Here is a 16,430-nt window from a genome sequence, read left to right as displayed (position 1 = left end):
GCCTCCACTTACACATATGTTAGACCTTCTTAATTATTTTATTATTAACTGTTTAGATACTAAGATTAATAAATTATGTTCAGCTGAGTCTGCTCCCTTTCACAAGACCTGCAAGCAGATAGGACCCACTGCAGCAGAGGAAGTGAGCAAAACGCAGTCGCTCCTGACATGGACTTGTGAGCTTCCTTGGTTCGGTCCCAGGATCTGCTGCCATTACTTGGAGCAATCAGATTCTGCACCTGAAAGGTTATCTTTTCATCTTTCTTAGTGAACGAGGTAAGTCCATTTAGTGCATACTTGAAGCTCTTTGGCTGACAGGTAACATGGTAATTTTTAAAAAGACTTTTTTATAATAAAGAAATATAGGTGATTACTTTTAAGTCATTAGGTAGTATTGAAATAGGTCATTTAACTATATTTCGATGTATGGCTTTGGATGGGTGAGAGGAATGAACCACACGGATCAGTTTATTGTCTTTTAAATTTCTGATTACCTAGTAACATCCAGACAAGCAATTCAACACAAATGCTTACCAATTCAGGAGAAAATAATAATGCTACAAACAGGTGGCCGAGCCCCATAAGGTCCTTGCACTCATTTAGGATGTTTACACTTCAGTCGGAAAAGGCTTCCCAAATAGGAAACCTTAATTATATACAAGGGGGGTGGGGCTTCAAAAAAAAAAAAACGTTCATGGGAAATTGGAAGTGAAAGATAATGGAATCTTCCCACAAACTTTTTTTGAAGCTCCCTTGCACAAGAAACATAAAATGTGTCTTAAATTGTGGAATTCTTGGGAAAACTTACTTCATTATCCACAATCATGGAGACAATTTTACTGGTTTAACTTTTTTTAAAATCAAAGGTGAAACCATCAAGACTGCGCCCCAAGGAGTTTTCTATCGGCCTAGTCCAAGAGCTCCTTTGTCAGGCTCATTCTGACCGAGTCTCGTCAACCGCTGCAGCGGAAAGGAAACACTGCTCAGGATGTATCCTCTCGGCTCGCCTACCGTCCCTCCACCCATTCGTTGGGGGACGAGCAAGGGCATGTTGGCTCTCTCTGGGCTTTAGAAGATCTTGCATTCATTGATGGAGAAGAGTTTCCTTCGGTTGCGCCTCCTGGCTTGGTTGACAGCAGTCCGGACGGCACACTCGAATACTTGCTGCACGCCCCGGTTACTGAGGGCCGAACACTCCAGATAGCCTTTGGCTCTCACATCTTGGGCCAGTCGCTTCCCATCTATGGCACTGATACAGGAGGACCGGTGTGGCCCCATCTCCCGCTGGTCGGTCTGGGTGGCCACCACCAGCACCGGGGTACAGGGCAAGTTGCTCCTGATTTCACCAATCCACTTATTCTTCAAGTTCTGGAAAGAGCTATGGTTGGCCACGGAGTAGCACATGAGCACCACGTCCGCCTGCTGGTAGGACAGGGGGCGGATGCTTCTGAACGCATCGTTGCCGGCTGTGTCCCACAGGCCCAGGCTGATCTGGATGCCGTCCATGAACACGTCCACGCCCGTGTTCTCATACACTGTGGGCTTGTAGGCCTCCGGGAAGGTTTCTGAGGTGAAGCGCACCAACAGAGAGGTTTTCCCCACAGCAGAGTCTCCAACCAGCACGCACTTGATAGAACTCAGCATCTTCCCAGGCTGGTTTCCTTGTAAATTCAGAATCCCTCTCCACAATAGGGCCCTCGGGGGGCTGTGGTAGAAAACACCATTCAGCCAAGGGTCGTAAAACCAGATGGGGGTTGTGTTCTCAGAATCCCTGACTGCCCCTTGTCAACTTTTACTGGTCTCCGTCCAGCTAAGGGGAAAGCATGGGCTACTTCAGAAACATCCAAAGCTTCATCTTCAGCTGAGACAGAAAGAGAAAGGGGGGCGATTAGATCCTCTTTAATTTTTTTAGTCCTTTTTGTTTTTTTTAGACCAAGGAGCTTCCTCATGGGCAAAGTGATCAAATGTGGCCCCAGGTCATATAGCCACCAACCCCACTCCCCCAGAGCTCAGCCAAAGGACAGGTCCCCTTCCCATCGGCAAAGCAAGCTTGGACCTACTCTCCTCAAGCACATGTACCCCCAACGCGCTACCCTGCCCTCCGCCTCGGCCCCTCCATCAAGAAACAGAAGTTAACATTATCTCTAACATCAGCCCAGTGGTTGAAAAAAAGCACACACGCTCAAGCAACTCTTCTGATGCCAACACGAAGAAGACCTCAATAGCCACCTGGTGTGTGATTCAGATGTTTCCTCGGTCCGTTCAGGGGCGGCTTCTCCTCCGACGGGTGGAGAAAGCAGCTGAGAGAGCTCACTGCCTCTTCGGTCTCTGCTGGATTGCAACCACCGTGGGAACTGCATGGAAGAAGAGCAGGGTGAGCCACACACACGACCACATGGCCCTCCATCCACTAACCACCCGGTCTCCGGTTTCGGTGGTAATGCCGGTGGAATAAGGAGAAATCACCACACCTGTGAAAGTTTGTGATGATTTCCTCAAACTCTAAAAGATCACTACTTCCAGGAAACTGGCCCATTGACGAAGGAGAACTGGTGGCATCGTTAGTCATCTTGGGCTGATAACCGTAAGGTCAGCAGTTTGAAACCACCGCCTGCTCTGTGGGGGAAAGATGAGGCTAAGAAATGACAGTCTCGGAAATGTGCAGGGGCAGTTCTAGCCTCTCCTGTGGGGTCACTATGAGTCAGCATCAACTCCATGGTAGTGAGTTTTCAGTTTTGGTTTTGGTGGCCAGTTGACAGGCCCTCTGGTGGCAGTGTGGGTTAAGTACTGGACTGCTAACTGCAAAGTCGATGGTTCAAACCCAGCAGAGGAGGCTTTCCACTCCCATAAGGATTTGCAGTCTTGGAAACCCTTCATAGGGTCACTATGAATTAGACTGGACCCAATGATGGTGAATTTGGTTGGGTTCGGGCAGCTGGCTAGAGATCTTTTCTGCCTCTGAAACCAGGCCCCGTGACTTATGAGCCTTGAGCAGTTCACTCAATCTCTGAGCTTTGATTTACACATCTGAAAAATGGTGGTACATTTAGGGACCACTCTTCAGAGTGGTTGTAAGGCTTAATCACTTTCTATCCTTTGGTGTTTGGAATGGCCACCGGTGCTAGACCCCTCGAGAAATAAAGTATTAGGTTTGAAAACGACCACGTTTAGCCCTGTCACATCAGCAGGATACAGTGTTGAAGAAATGCACCTGACAAGCAGGATACAATGTTGAATCAATCTGATAAGACCCAGATTTCATGAAAGGATCAAGTAAATTCTCCTCCAAGGCTGTGAGAGCTCCAGACAATAAGCTCAACTTGGGGAAGTCAGGCCAGTCCAGCTTCAGACAGAGGAAACGTCTTTCCAGTCAAACTCCAGAGTAAAGATTTCAATGCAACTTGGGCTTTGTTAAAACAATAAGGCTTTGACAATTAAAGAGATAGATTATGTATTAAGAGTGAGACAGAAAGATTTGCAAACAGGAGTTTTAGAGAACGTGCTTCCACTATTACAAAGCCAGGGGTGGGTTTTTTGTTTGTTTGTTTGGGTTTATTTATTTTTTGCTTAGATTAACATCGACAATCTTGTGATTAAAAAAAGGAGGTACAGTTGATTCTTTGAAGGTCAGAGAGTAGTTCAGAAGACAAAGTCACTTAGAATACACAAAATCCTTGAGATACAGGTCTGGCAGGAAAGAAACTTTAAGGCTAAGGGTTTATACCATCTGTCACTTCAAAGTGATCAAGATCTTTGGGAAACAAGAAGGGCATTCTTGAGAGGTTAATGAGATTGGTTTGAAGACTGTACTTAATGATAAGACACCCAGATGTCCAGGCTTCGGAGTTATTTAATTTTAATAGCTTGTCACCTCCCCTGCCCTAACAAACCACTTATTAAACAATGTGAAGCAGACCTACCAATTGACTTCAAAATACGGTTTTAAAAAAATCCATCCTATATGCACATCTATGTTATTGTAGCAATTTCTACAATAGCAAAACCATAGAAACAACCCAAGTGTGGAGGAATGGATCAACGAGGTCTGGAACATTCATCCTCTGGGATTTTACGCGTCAATAAAAAACAACGATAACTCTCTTGAACACTACAAGTCATGGACAAAACTAGAGGACATCATACTTAGCAAACTTAGACAATCTTACAAAGATAAATATTTATCGTCATTATTGTTATAAGGAAACACAAAGAAGAATGTGGTTTGTACACCTGTAGACTCAACTCTGATGACAAGGAGGTGGACAGAGACAGGGGCAAGAACAGCACCATGAGGGGAGGGATGGTGGGGGAAGCAACAGCAAAAAAAAATGCATTGTTTATGAGGAAAATAAGAATAATAAAATTAAAACCCTCCAGATTACTTACCTCTTAGCTCTACCTATTGGTCTAAATGGCTAATCAAGGAGGAAATGTAAAACAGAACAGAGTTGGAGTCTTGAGTGACATACATATTCATTTCAAACAAGAAGAAATCAATCCTGACACTCCATGTAAGACATACTTGGCCTTGTCAACACCCTGAACCCCTTGTCTAACTTACACCATGTTGTTGTTGTTGTTGTTAGTTGCCTTTGCGTTGACCCATGAGTTATGGTGACCCCCACGTACCAGGTACGAAACACTGTCCAACCCTATGTCACCCCCTCCTAATTAATTGTGTATTGGACTATTGCGGTCCATAGACTTCTCATTGGTTGAGTTTTGGGAAGTAGGTTGCTAGGTCTTTCTTCCTACTCCATCTTAGTCTGCAGGATCCACTGAAGCTTGTCCAACCTCGTTGCCTCCAGTGACAGGCAGGTGAGGAACACATTGGCCAAGAACTGAACTCAGATGTCCTGCCTAGAAGGCGCCCTGGTGGCATTGTCAGGTAACCGGCTGCTCAAAGCAACATCAGTAGTTCAAACTCACCAGCCGCTTTGCAGGAGAAAGAGGAGGCTGTCTGTTTCTATAGAGATTTACACCCTGGAAGTCCTTTATATGGTTTCTATGAGGCGGAATTGACTCCACAGTAGTGGTGGGGTCCCACTGGGAAGGCAAGAATTCTACCTTTGAACTGCACAGTAGCCTTACAAATGAGTTAATGAAATAAATAATTGACATGATTCATTTTTTTAACACACAGGTACACTGGGTTACATTGGTCAAGTTACTTAGCCTGTCTGAGGAATCTGTTTAATTTACTTAAAATACCATATATTGGCCATCCAGAGCAAATCCTCATCTGAAAACACCGGAGTGTCATTCTCGGTCACAATGGTCCTGAACATCCATTTGCCACCAGATCTTTGAGGAAACAAGTTCTCCTTAGGGGCTCTGTCAAAGAGCCCTGACCCGGTGTTGTGGGCTAGGTGTGGGCAACCTGCTAACCACAAGGTTGGTGGTTCAAACCTACCAACTGCTTCTTGAGAGAAAGAGGAACCTGTCTAGTCCCATAGAGAATTAGTCTCCAAACCCTTTATAAAGTCATTATGAGCCAGCGTCTACCCAATGGCTGGTCCATAGTCTATCTGGAAGTAAACCGTCACACCTTTCCTTCATGGGGAGGCCTGCGGAATAGAACTGTCAACTTTTCAATCAGTAGCTGAGCCCCTTGCACATAGTAAACATGCAATAAAGAGCTTTTATTATTCATAGCATTGTTAAATAACAATTATTAAAGGAAATAACAAATACTAATTATAAGTAGAGAATTTGTGGTAGCACTAAAGATATGTAGCCAGGAACACATAAATTCCATTAACCAAAAATATGGAAAATACATATTATGAGAAACTATATCCATGGATTTCAACTTTTTCACCAAAATAAACTAGGACTGACCTTTTCTATTATGTCCGAACAGGTTCTAGTTTGAGGCACAGAAAGATAAGCCATCCCTTTAAAAAGCTGATTCCTATCAGAGCAATGGGAATTCTGTTAACATTGAAACAAGGGAAAACCTCAAATTGATGGCGTGGAAGAATTGTGAAATCATCGCTGTCTTACAAAAAGCTATGGGAACAGTGCTTCAAAGAAACAAGCAGTTCATTTGAAGAAGGGACACTGCTGAAGATAAAGCTGCTAGGATCAAACCAACCACGTCAATTTTCAAAGAAAAATTTAATCCTGTCTGTGCCCTAATTGAAGAGGACAAATTATTAAGAGCAAAAACAATACTCAATGCCATAGACATCTCAATTTGTTTTGCTTGCACCTTGGTGACTGAAAATTTAAAGTTGAGCCAACTTTCTGCCCGATGGGGGTCAAGGCCATTGTGCCCAGAGCAGCTGCAGACAAGAGCTGAGTTTTCAGGGAAATTTTTAATCAGTGAGATCAAGAGCCTGAGGTATTTTCAGCTGAAGAATTGTAACAGAAGGTGAAACATGGCGTGACCGGTGTGATGCTAAAGACAAAACACAGGAACCAGCCACGACCAAGATGCAGAAGTGGTCCCGTGGGGGCAGAAGCAGATTCAGCAAAAGCTAAGGTCACGGCAACAGTTCCGGAGACGTGCAAGGCCTTTGGCTTGTTGACATTCTGAAATGTTTTGAGAACGTTCCTCAAAGCGTGCGCAGAAAACTCTCCTGAAGCGTCACCCGTGAGGCCTTGTCCACCCCCACACCGCTTCTGCTCAGGCCGTGCGTCCAACAGGGCCGGTGCTTCGAGTTTTGATGAGAAATTAGTAGGCATCACTTGACAATCCTCATTTGGCTCCTTCTGACTTCTTTTCATCTCTTCATCTTAGAAAAATAAATCCTTAAATGGCACCCATCTTTCTTCAGTGAAGTATGGCTAAATTCCCATGACAACCCCCCCCACCCCACCCCACCCCGCCACTTCTTTATAGGTGGATTAAATGGCTGGGGTGATAGCTTACAAAATCTCTCTTATGTTGAGAAATAAACTTCCTATTTCCGAGTTTTATCTTTAAATTCCATTTTCCATGAACTTTTTGAAATCCCTCAGCTGTCTCTGTGGGTTTGTGTCTGTTTAACCTGAAAATGGCAGATACGGGGGTTCATCTTGTAGCATAGACACTGGTGCAAGCCCAGAAATTCTCGTCTCTGCTCTGCCAGTGAGGGGAACAAAGAGCCAGACTGCAGAGTAAGCTCTGTTCGCCCAGTGACCTTTTGCCCTGTCCAGCGCTGACAGGAAGAGGCACCTCAAGTCCGTTCTCAGGACCCTGGTGTCCCAAAATACAAAAGCAAGTCTACCGCTGGACAAGTTTAGCTTTCTCTGTGGTTCCCTTAAAACGCACGTCCGAAGCGGAACCTCTGTTATATCTCTGGCTGCAGCGAATGCAAGAACGCAAACCACAGCCTCATTCTGTAGCAATGAAGATGGATGCTGAGCCTTGAGGAAATGCACCACGCTCAGCACACTGCCAAATACGGAGCTAGGAGCGGCCTCGGGGAAGGAGGGATGCCAGTCCAGGTTAGAGCAAGACCCTATACAGCCACAATAGGCAATCTTCAGAAGGGCGTCACCTTTGCCCACGACGGACGGGAGCCAGGGCGGGTCACGTGGGCAGTGGGTGAGACCGACTGACTTGCGTTCAGTGGGATAGCTCTCTTTCTTTTTTCAAAAAAACCGTTTTCGGCGGGATGTTTCTTCAGGGAGAAATTCACCCCCAAAAGGTGAAAAGGAAAAGCAGGTTTTCAGGGTTATCTCACGAGTGGCTAAATGGCAAACTCACAGCCCAAACAAAACCAGCAAACCCACTGCCGTGGAGCCGATGCCGGCTTATTGCGACCCAAAAGGACAGGAAGCCTGCCCTGTGAGTTTGAACCATTACGGGAGTAGAAGGCCGTCTTTCTCCCTAGGAGATTCTGGTGGTTCCAAACCGATGACCCTCTGGATTGTAGTCCAACTCATAACCACACACCTTACTATGCGGGGCCGGCCAATGAGGAGCCTCTTAGTAGTGTAGCATCATGGTAGTTGCATGAGTGAGGCCACCCCCTGGGCCCTGTTACACTTGATCCCCTCTGGGCTTAAATCAGACAGCAGTTAACGAGCCTTCGGTCCCAGAGCCTCTCAATAACCTGATTATTCTTCCTTGGTCCTCTATCGGCACCCTTTTCACAGATTGGACGCCTTCAAATCTAGCCTCTATCAGTCACCCACAGTGGGGAGGCTACAACTTGACCGAGCGAAGGTGTTGGGCCCCTGTCTGTTACAACCAAGGGAAAAGCGGATACAAGGGAAGGCTCCTGGTCGACAGAGGAGCCCGGGTGGGGTGGTGGCAGTGAGCTGGGCTGCTTGCTGTGGAGAGGGCAGATGGAGACCACCAGCCACTCCTATGGAGAAACACAGGCTTTCTACACCCATAGAGTTGGTGTCAGAAACCCAGACCCAGGGGGTCGCTATGAGGCGGCATCCACTTGATGGCAGTGAGTTTGGTTTTAGGAAAGAAGGAATCCCAATTCACTTCACTTCTGAAGAACGAAGTGCTGTCCAGAGGAAATTATGTTTGACTTTCACCTCAGCTCTGACTTCGGGCCAGCAGATGCATATCCTAATAGCCTTCTTCAGACACGCTCCCTGCTGCAATCTTTGCCTGAACAGACCTGCTCTCCACTCACCGTTCCCCCTGCCCCTCCCCACCCAACTACCCTGCAACTCCCACCTCTTCTTGAAAGTCTTCCTTAACCATGAATCCTTCCTAAATCAGGTGCCCCCTCCCCACGTTCCCATGACACCTCCTCTGTTCCCATGATACCTCCTCCACGGGAGTCCCGGGATGGTGCAAAGGTTAGCATCCTCAGCTGCTAACCCAAAGGTTGGAGATTCAGATCCACCCAAGGCACCTCAGAAGAAAGGTCTGGTGATCTTGTTCTGAAAAATCTACCTTTGAAAACCCCATTGTGGTAATTATATAATCATTTGTCAATTTGAAGATTAAGAATGTAGGGGTGGAATCTAGCCTGTCAATCAGGTCATAGACAATAAGGCCTCTGTGTGGGCATGGCCTTCTCCTGAGAATTCTGGGAAATCCAGTATTTTCCTCCTTGGAGGTGGGAGACTCTCAGCTCACACCCTAGGAGACATAGCAGCTGACAAGACACATGGACCCCCCTGATGCAGAGACCCCTGCCAGCGCTGAGATGTTTCCAATACAGAGACCCCTGCCAGCACTGAGATGTTTCCAATGCCATTGGATCCAAGGGCTTTCTACCCACTGGCCTGTGATCTTCTACATTCAGCGTCATTGCATGTGTTTCATGATTCTGAAGAGGGCTTTATAGATTGGTATCGGACATATGGGCTAATATCGGACTTATGGACTGGGCTGGGATGTTTTCTCAATGTTAATTGCTCTTGTATATAAATCTCTTTCTTATACTACACATATGTGTGTCCATGGATTTGTTTCTCTAGTCTACCCAGACTCACACACCCATGGAGCACAGTGCTACTAGGCTCACATGGGATCATCATGTGTTAGTCACCGTGAGATGGCAACTGGTTACCTCTAACACAGGAATAAGTAGACTCTGCTGAAACAATTACACTGTTCTTGTGTTCATCCTTCTGTAAAACTCACGTAAGATCCACCCTACCTTCTCCTCCGAGAGCTTGTAACGATCAGGCGGAAAAGGTAATGCAGGGATTGCCTGTGAGTGCTTTTACAGTGCTTGGTACCTTGGGAAATGCTCTCTTGTTTGCTTTGTGAGAAAGCATCTTCAGAATGATACTGAAACCAAACACACTGCTTTTGATTCTGACTCACAACAACCCTACAGGACAGAGTAGAACTGCCCCCACTGGGTCTCCAAGACCTTTTCAGAGTCATAACCTTGCTCATAGAAGCAGCAGCCAAGACATTAAACAACGTATCACTTTGCTGCACAAGACCTCTTTCAAGTGTTGAAGAGCAGGGATGTCACTCTGAGGACTAAGATACACCTAACTCCCAAGCCATGGTGTTTTCAGTCACCTAATATGCATATGGAAATTGGACCGTGAATCAGGAAAACGGGATGCATTTGAATTATGGCTCTGGTGAAGAACCCTGGAAGTACCATGAACTCCCAAAGAACAAACAATTCTATCTTGGAAGAAGTACAGCCAGAATGATCCTTAGAAGAGAGGCCGGTGAGACTTTGTCTCACCTATTTTGTTCAGGTTATCAGGAGAGCCCAGTCGCTGGAAAAGGGAGCCATGCTTGATTAAGCAGAGGGGCAGTGAAAAAGAGGAAGACCTTCAGTGAGATGGACTGACAGCGTGACCACATCAAAGAACTCCAACATCCCAATAATTGTGAGGAGGACCCAGGACTGTGCAGAGTTTCATTCTGCTGTACACAGAGCTGTTATACGTTGAAACTGGCTCTGTCGACGGTGCCTACTAACAACGATGATGATTTTCACAGGAGCAGACCGCAACTGGCAGATTCAAAGGGTCACCCTTATGGGTAGCAGACCAGCCTTTCACCATTGAGGCGTCAGAGTTCCTTAAGAATGATGCGGTATAAGATAAGGCTACAGTGACGTTTTGATTGTGATTAAATAAGTTCTAGTATCACAGGTTTTAGGTTAGTTGGACAAATGCCCATTCTAACTACTACCCCTTCTTCAGATACCTCCTACCACAACCTTTTCCTGAACATCAGAAGGAACAACAGAGAAAAACAGCTCACTGCATCCATCCGGTCGATTCCATTCATGGTGACACTTTAGGACAGGATAGAACTCCCCCTGTGGGTTTCTGAGAGTATAACCCTTCATGGGAGTAGAAAGCCCTATCTTTCTCCCAAGGAGTGACTGGTGGTTTTGAACTGCTCGGCCCAAAGTCTATCCACTACGCCACCTTGCAAATGAGTTCATCAAATTAGTTCATCATGACTACACATACTCCTTATGGATTTTTAAAAATTTATAATACATATAAACTGGTAACCTTGACCAAATTCCATAGCCTCTCTGTCTTGATTTCCTTATAAATGAAAAGAAAGCAAGCACTTTTTCTTGATGTAATCATGGTAAGGATTCAATAGATGAAGTCTTGGCTCTTTGCCTGAGAAGATTTACTCCAATATGCTCAGTTTCCTTTGGAAAGACTGGCTCCACGGTGGTCACCAGCCAGTCACTGACAGAGATGATCGATGATAGCTACGTGCACGATGCTTCAACGAGACTTTGTCAAAGGACCGATTAATGCACCAAGGAAGCCGACATTGCCCTGACTTGAGGACCGGGTTCTCAACCTTCTTCATGCCATGACCTTTCATACAGTTCCTCATGTGGTGGTGACCCCCAACCATAGCATTATTTTCGTAGCTACTTCATCACTGTCATTTTGCTACTGTGATGAATCGTCATGTAAATATCTGATATGCAGAATGTATTTTCATTGTTACAGATGGAACATAATTAAAGCATAGTGATTCATCACAAAAACAATATGTAATTATAGAGTGTGAGATATTTATTTCTAATGACAAATAAGTGAAATTTTGTCTTGAAGCATGGTGTAGCATGGGTAACAGTCTTCATGCCGGGCACTCATATGGGGGCGTATCTGCATGTGGGTGGACCCGCCTGGAGACGGAGAGGAGCGTGTCTCAGATCCCAAGACCATCGGAAATATGTGTTTTCCGATGGTGGTGTTAGGCGACCACAGTCAAAGGGTCATTCGACCTCCAAAGGTGTCTCGACCCACAGGTTGAGAACTGCTGTTCTAGGCCATCCATGTGATTAAGAAATTGTCCCATTCCTTAGCACCTTCTTTCAGGTGGTGCCTTCCAGAAAGGGTGCCTCTACAGGCCAGCAGCAACCACAGCAAGGCAGGCCTGGCTCTCAGGTGAACCTGGGAGATCTCCCCTCTGGTAAACCTGGGAGATGGCCCCACTGGCAAGAGCTTGGGGAGTGGGGCTTTCTTTTTTCCCTTGAGGGAAAGGGCAGCAGTTCAAGCTATCTTAAGCGACTTAATAGAAAAAACAAATCTAGCCATCCCTGGATTTTATTACTCCAACTTATTTTTCTTTATATAAGTATATAATGCAGCCTTGTTGTAAACATATATTTAATAAATATTTATTTATATGTTTTAAATATGATTTATTTCACTATGTAATATACAGTCTATAATGCAATGATACATATATAATATAGTAAACATATATTACAAGTATATATAAAACACAGTACATATAGGCATATTGACTCGGCATTATATATAAATAAAATGCTGAGTCAATATCTTTCATATGTACAGTTCAGTGATTTCGATTACATTCGGCATGTGTGCCACGCCAAATTAATATTCTGCTTTCTAAGCTGATTTTGTTCTGTCAGTTTGTTGGCAAGTTGTTGGTTTGCAAATGTTAATACACATCCCCCAGAGTCAAGGTTCTAAGCAGATTTACCTTCCTAAACTTAACGCTTATTTAGTTGAAGTAACATGGAGCCTCTAAAGGCCTGAGGCCTTACCGTCTGAAGTCTCCAAGTCACCCTGAGCCAAGAGCCCTGCCCCTTAGATGTCCTAGGCTAAGCAGGAAGCAGGCTCATGTCCTCTCTTCTAGTCTAACCAGCCCCCCAGACTGCTTCCTCAACACACAGGAGTCCAAGAATCACGTTGTTTTCTGGTCCAAGTTCAGTAGCGTCACCAAGCAAACAAGCCAGGCAACTGCCAATAACACTAGTCTTTCAGGGGCATGAGCGCCTCATCTCAGCATGTTTTCCCCGGTGCCATACAGTCGGAACTGTCTCTCATTCATAGTTCATGTATTCAGAGCGTAGCCTCTCAATCAGCACTTGGCTGCTAACCAAAGGAGCCCTGGTGGTGTAGTGGGTCATGCATTGGGCTGTTAACCACAAAGTCAGACGTTTGAACCCACCAGCCTCTCTGTGGGAGAAAGATGAGGCTTTCTGCTTCTGTAACTCGTTGCAGTCTCAGAAACCCAAAGGGACAGTGCGACCCCATCCTACAGTGTCGCTATAAATCAGAATTGGGTGGCAGTGGGTGGGAGGGTAGAACCTCATCTCCACCTTTTTACCAGCTGTCGGAGAGTCCATTTCAGCAATTCCATGTGTGTCAGAATGGACCTCTGCTCCATACGGTTTCCATTGGCTGATTCTTTTTTTCAGAAGTAGATCACCAGGTCTGTCTTCTGAGGCACCTCTGAGTAGACTCAGCCTCCACCTTTTGGGTCAACAGCCAAGCACACGAACCATTTGCAGCATCCCTGAGACTGCTACCCCAACTCGCTGTCAGCATGTCATGCCGACTCATTGTGACCCTGCAGGTCAGGGTGAAACTGCCCCTTTAAGTGTCCGAGCCTGCAACTGTTGACAGGAGGGGGAAACCCATTTTTCTCCCATCCCCAGGCATTAGAAGAATGTATTGGCCACAACTCCTCTAAAAGTGGTTGGAAGAAACACTCTGAAAGCCACTTGGCCTTGGGATGCAAACAAACCTCAAGGGACACGTGACAGAAACCACCTTGGCCCTAAAGTCTCTCTAAGGAATATGAGTTTCATTTACTGAGTGCCCCTTATTTGTCTGAGACAGGTATACATACATGTTTGGAGCCTGAGCCAAGTAGTTCAAGGAAAGGGAGAAACAGAAACAGGCATGCGTGTATCTAATTGTGAGGGACACGAGGCTGCTCCTAAGCAAAAGTGGGCAGACCCAGCCCATCACTGCTTTTCACATGACCCACGGCTTCTCAGTGAATTTGGAATTCCTGGTTTACACCATTCCAAGTTAATGACTGTTGACGCCATTCTAGCTCTGGAATTTCGAGCAGACACTGCGAGAGAGAGCTCACGCATAGTCCTTCAGACATGAGAGGATGTGGGGTCTGCCGGGAAGCCACTGGGGGACACAGGAAGTACCAGAGGAGAGAGAAGTCTATGGGATGAGGTGAAGATTTTGGCATTTCCGCCTGGAGGGTGTGCTGAGCAGCCAGAGAGATTTCAGGGTGGCCAAAGGCCACATCATAAGAGATAAACAGGGACAGAAACGGAATAAAAGGTGACAGCAAATGCAGTATATAATTAAATGTTCCATTAAGTATAGTGTAAGATTGGCAGTTCAAACCCACCGACGGTTCCCCAGCAAAGAGATGAGGCTGCTAATAAAGATGCACAGTCTCAGAAAGCCCACACTGAGTCTCTGTGAGTCAGAACTGCTCAATGGCAGCGGGTTTGGTTTTTGGTGTCTCTATGATTGATCATCTGTAAAATAACTGTACAGCTATATTAACTGCCCTGGACAAAGGCAAACTCAATTAGGTGGACGGGGGTAGGTTTCTACATAATATGTACACAGTATCCTGTGTATAGTCGAGTATAAGCCGACCCGAATATCAGCCGAGGCACCTAACTTTTCCACAAAAACTGCATTAAAAATGTGCTGGAAACCTCGGCTTATCCTCGAGTGTATACGGCAACTCTATTTTGGCGTTGTCGTTGTTCTTAGGTGCCACGGAGCCGGTTCCACACATAGCGACCCTGGGTACCACAGAAGGAAAACCACCCAGGCCCGTGCCAGCCTCCCAGTCGCTGCTTGGGCCCATCGCTGCAGCCTCTGTACCAAGCCATCCCCTTGAGGCTCTCCCTCCGTTCTGCTGACCTCCACTCCCCCTTTCCCGGGGACTGGACTCTCCTGGAACATGTCCGATGTTCTCACCTCCAAGGACCACTCTGGCTGTACTTTTCCTGGGACAGCTTGGTCGGCTCTTCAGCAGTCTTCCAGCCTCTCCGCCATCGACAGGGACAACTCACAAGGAAAACATCTCTCAACCAGCTTAGTGGACTGTGTCTGGGCCCTGGGATGGTAGGCGAGTCTCGTTTTCTTCTCCTTGCTGATGGACATGTAGAAATATTTCTGGATTTTACAGATCAGAGGCCGACCAGTTCGGAGGGAGACAAGGAGGGGAAGCACAGAGGTCTAAGGCGGTGAAATGACTGTGATCTGATCACAGTGCACACATGATATCATGCCTTTATCAGAACCCACAGAGCTGTACAACACGAGTGAACGCTAACATGAACCAGGGGCTGTCGTTCCTAAGAATGTGTTCATACTGACTTAGCAATTACGATGAAAGTACCGCACCACTGCACAGAAAACACCCGCTGCCGGCCACTTGATTCGACTCCCAGCAACCCCTGTGTAGGGTTTCCCTGTATCTTTGGAGGCAGGCAAAGCAAAAAACTTCACAACAGGAGGTGGTGTGGGACAGGGGAGAGGGAATGTAGGGGTACTCGCTGTACTTTTGGCTCAGATTTGTAAAAGATCATAAGCAATTAAGGATATGAATCCTTTCTTGGCTAAATTCCCACTTCAAAAACATATTCTGTGACTATGTGCACCACCCCCATCAGTGAGTCACCCCTAGACAGAATGCAAAGTAAAATGTCTGTGTGTCGAGGGAGTGGGGGGATGGTTGCGACCCTTAACACTACTAGATGCCTGAAAGGTCACGTAGTTACGCTCACTCATTTCTCCCAAGAGGAAACCAATGACTACGGAAAAGTGGTTTACGTAAAGGGTGGAGGCGTGGGGCCAAAGGAGTGGGGGCCGGCTCAAACTGGAAACTTTCTAAGCTGAATCAGCAGTCGTTTTCAATCTACAGAGGACTTTTTTCAAAGACATATTATGTTGACATTTTATAACTCATCTTTCATTCCCTTCATATTTTAGGTGCAAAGTCCACGTAGTGAAACAGATGTTCACATCATCCATACTATAGCAATCAGTTTTCCTTTTTTTTTTTTCCACTCCCAGAAAGTTTTGATGGCATGAAAACTCACTGCCATTGAGTTGACCCTGACTCAGAACGACCCTATAGGACAGAGGGAACTGCGCTGCCCCTGGGCACTTCCTGGACTGCCACTCTCTGGGAGTAGAAAGCCAAGTCTTTTCGCGAGGAGCGGCTATTGGTTTCAAACTCCGGACCTTCCAGTAAGCAGCCCAGCGCAGAACCACTCCGCCATCTGGTCCCATATCTTTTGGTATATGGGTGGCTTTTTATTCCAACGTGTGCATCCAATTTTAATTTTAAAATACCCTTTTCCAAACATATTTTTCCATTCTCATTAGCTCCCTTGGAGAGAAATTTTCTCTTTAAGGGACAACCATTAACCTTTCAAACATCCTCAAGACTTGAGGATCCTGTCATTGTTGGTTTGCCTACCTGTATAAGACAGGCATGGGAAGCAGGCTCGAGGAGATAGCAGCAGGACTGACGGTTCCGGAGAGACTTGGGGGAGTGGGGTGGAGGAAGGGGAAGGGAGCAGCGAGCAAACAACGCCATAGACAGGGGAACAACTAGGGAGAGAAGGGGAGGAAGGGGTTACCAATTGCAATGATCGACACCTACCATGGGGGAGACAGTGGTTGTGTAAGACATAAAAAATAATAATAATAATTTATAATTTATCAAGGGGTCATGAGGGTGAGCAGCTGGGAGGGAGGGA

The 16,430-nt window shown here is 46.1% G+C and overlaps 1 protein-coding gene across 1 annotated transcript; it reads right to left on the bottom strand.

The window, feature by feature from the left end:
• Positions 1 to 1,068: 1,068 nt before the first annotated feature.
• Positions 1,069 to 1,644, bottom strand: RHOH (ras homolog family member H). Its single transcript, XM_004703155.1, has one exon. It carries the CDS (start codon positions 1,642 to 1,644, stop codon positions 1,069 to 1,071), a length of 576 nt encoding a protein of 191 aa, XP_004703212.1.
• Between the last annotated feature and the right edge of the window lie 14,786 nt (positions 1,645 to 16,430).

Source organism: Echinops telfairi, unplaced genomic scaffold (assembly GCF_000313985.2).
Source record: "Echinops telfairi isolate 266 unplaced genomic scaffold, ASM31398v2 ScPeMD7_7468;HRSCAF=8506_0, whole genome shotgun sequence".
Lineage (NCBI taxonomy): Eukaryota > Metazoa > Chordata > Mammalia > Afrosoricida > Tenrecidae > Echinops > Echinops telfairi.
This window is presented reverse-complemented; position numbering and strand designations above follow the sequence as displayed.

What these genes read in the sequence shown, in the direction of transcription:
- RHOH (XM_004703155.1), bottom strand. Translation starts at nt 1,644, where the DNA reads ATGCTGAGTTCTATCAAGTGCGTGCTGGTTGGAGACTCTGCTGTGGGG.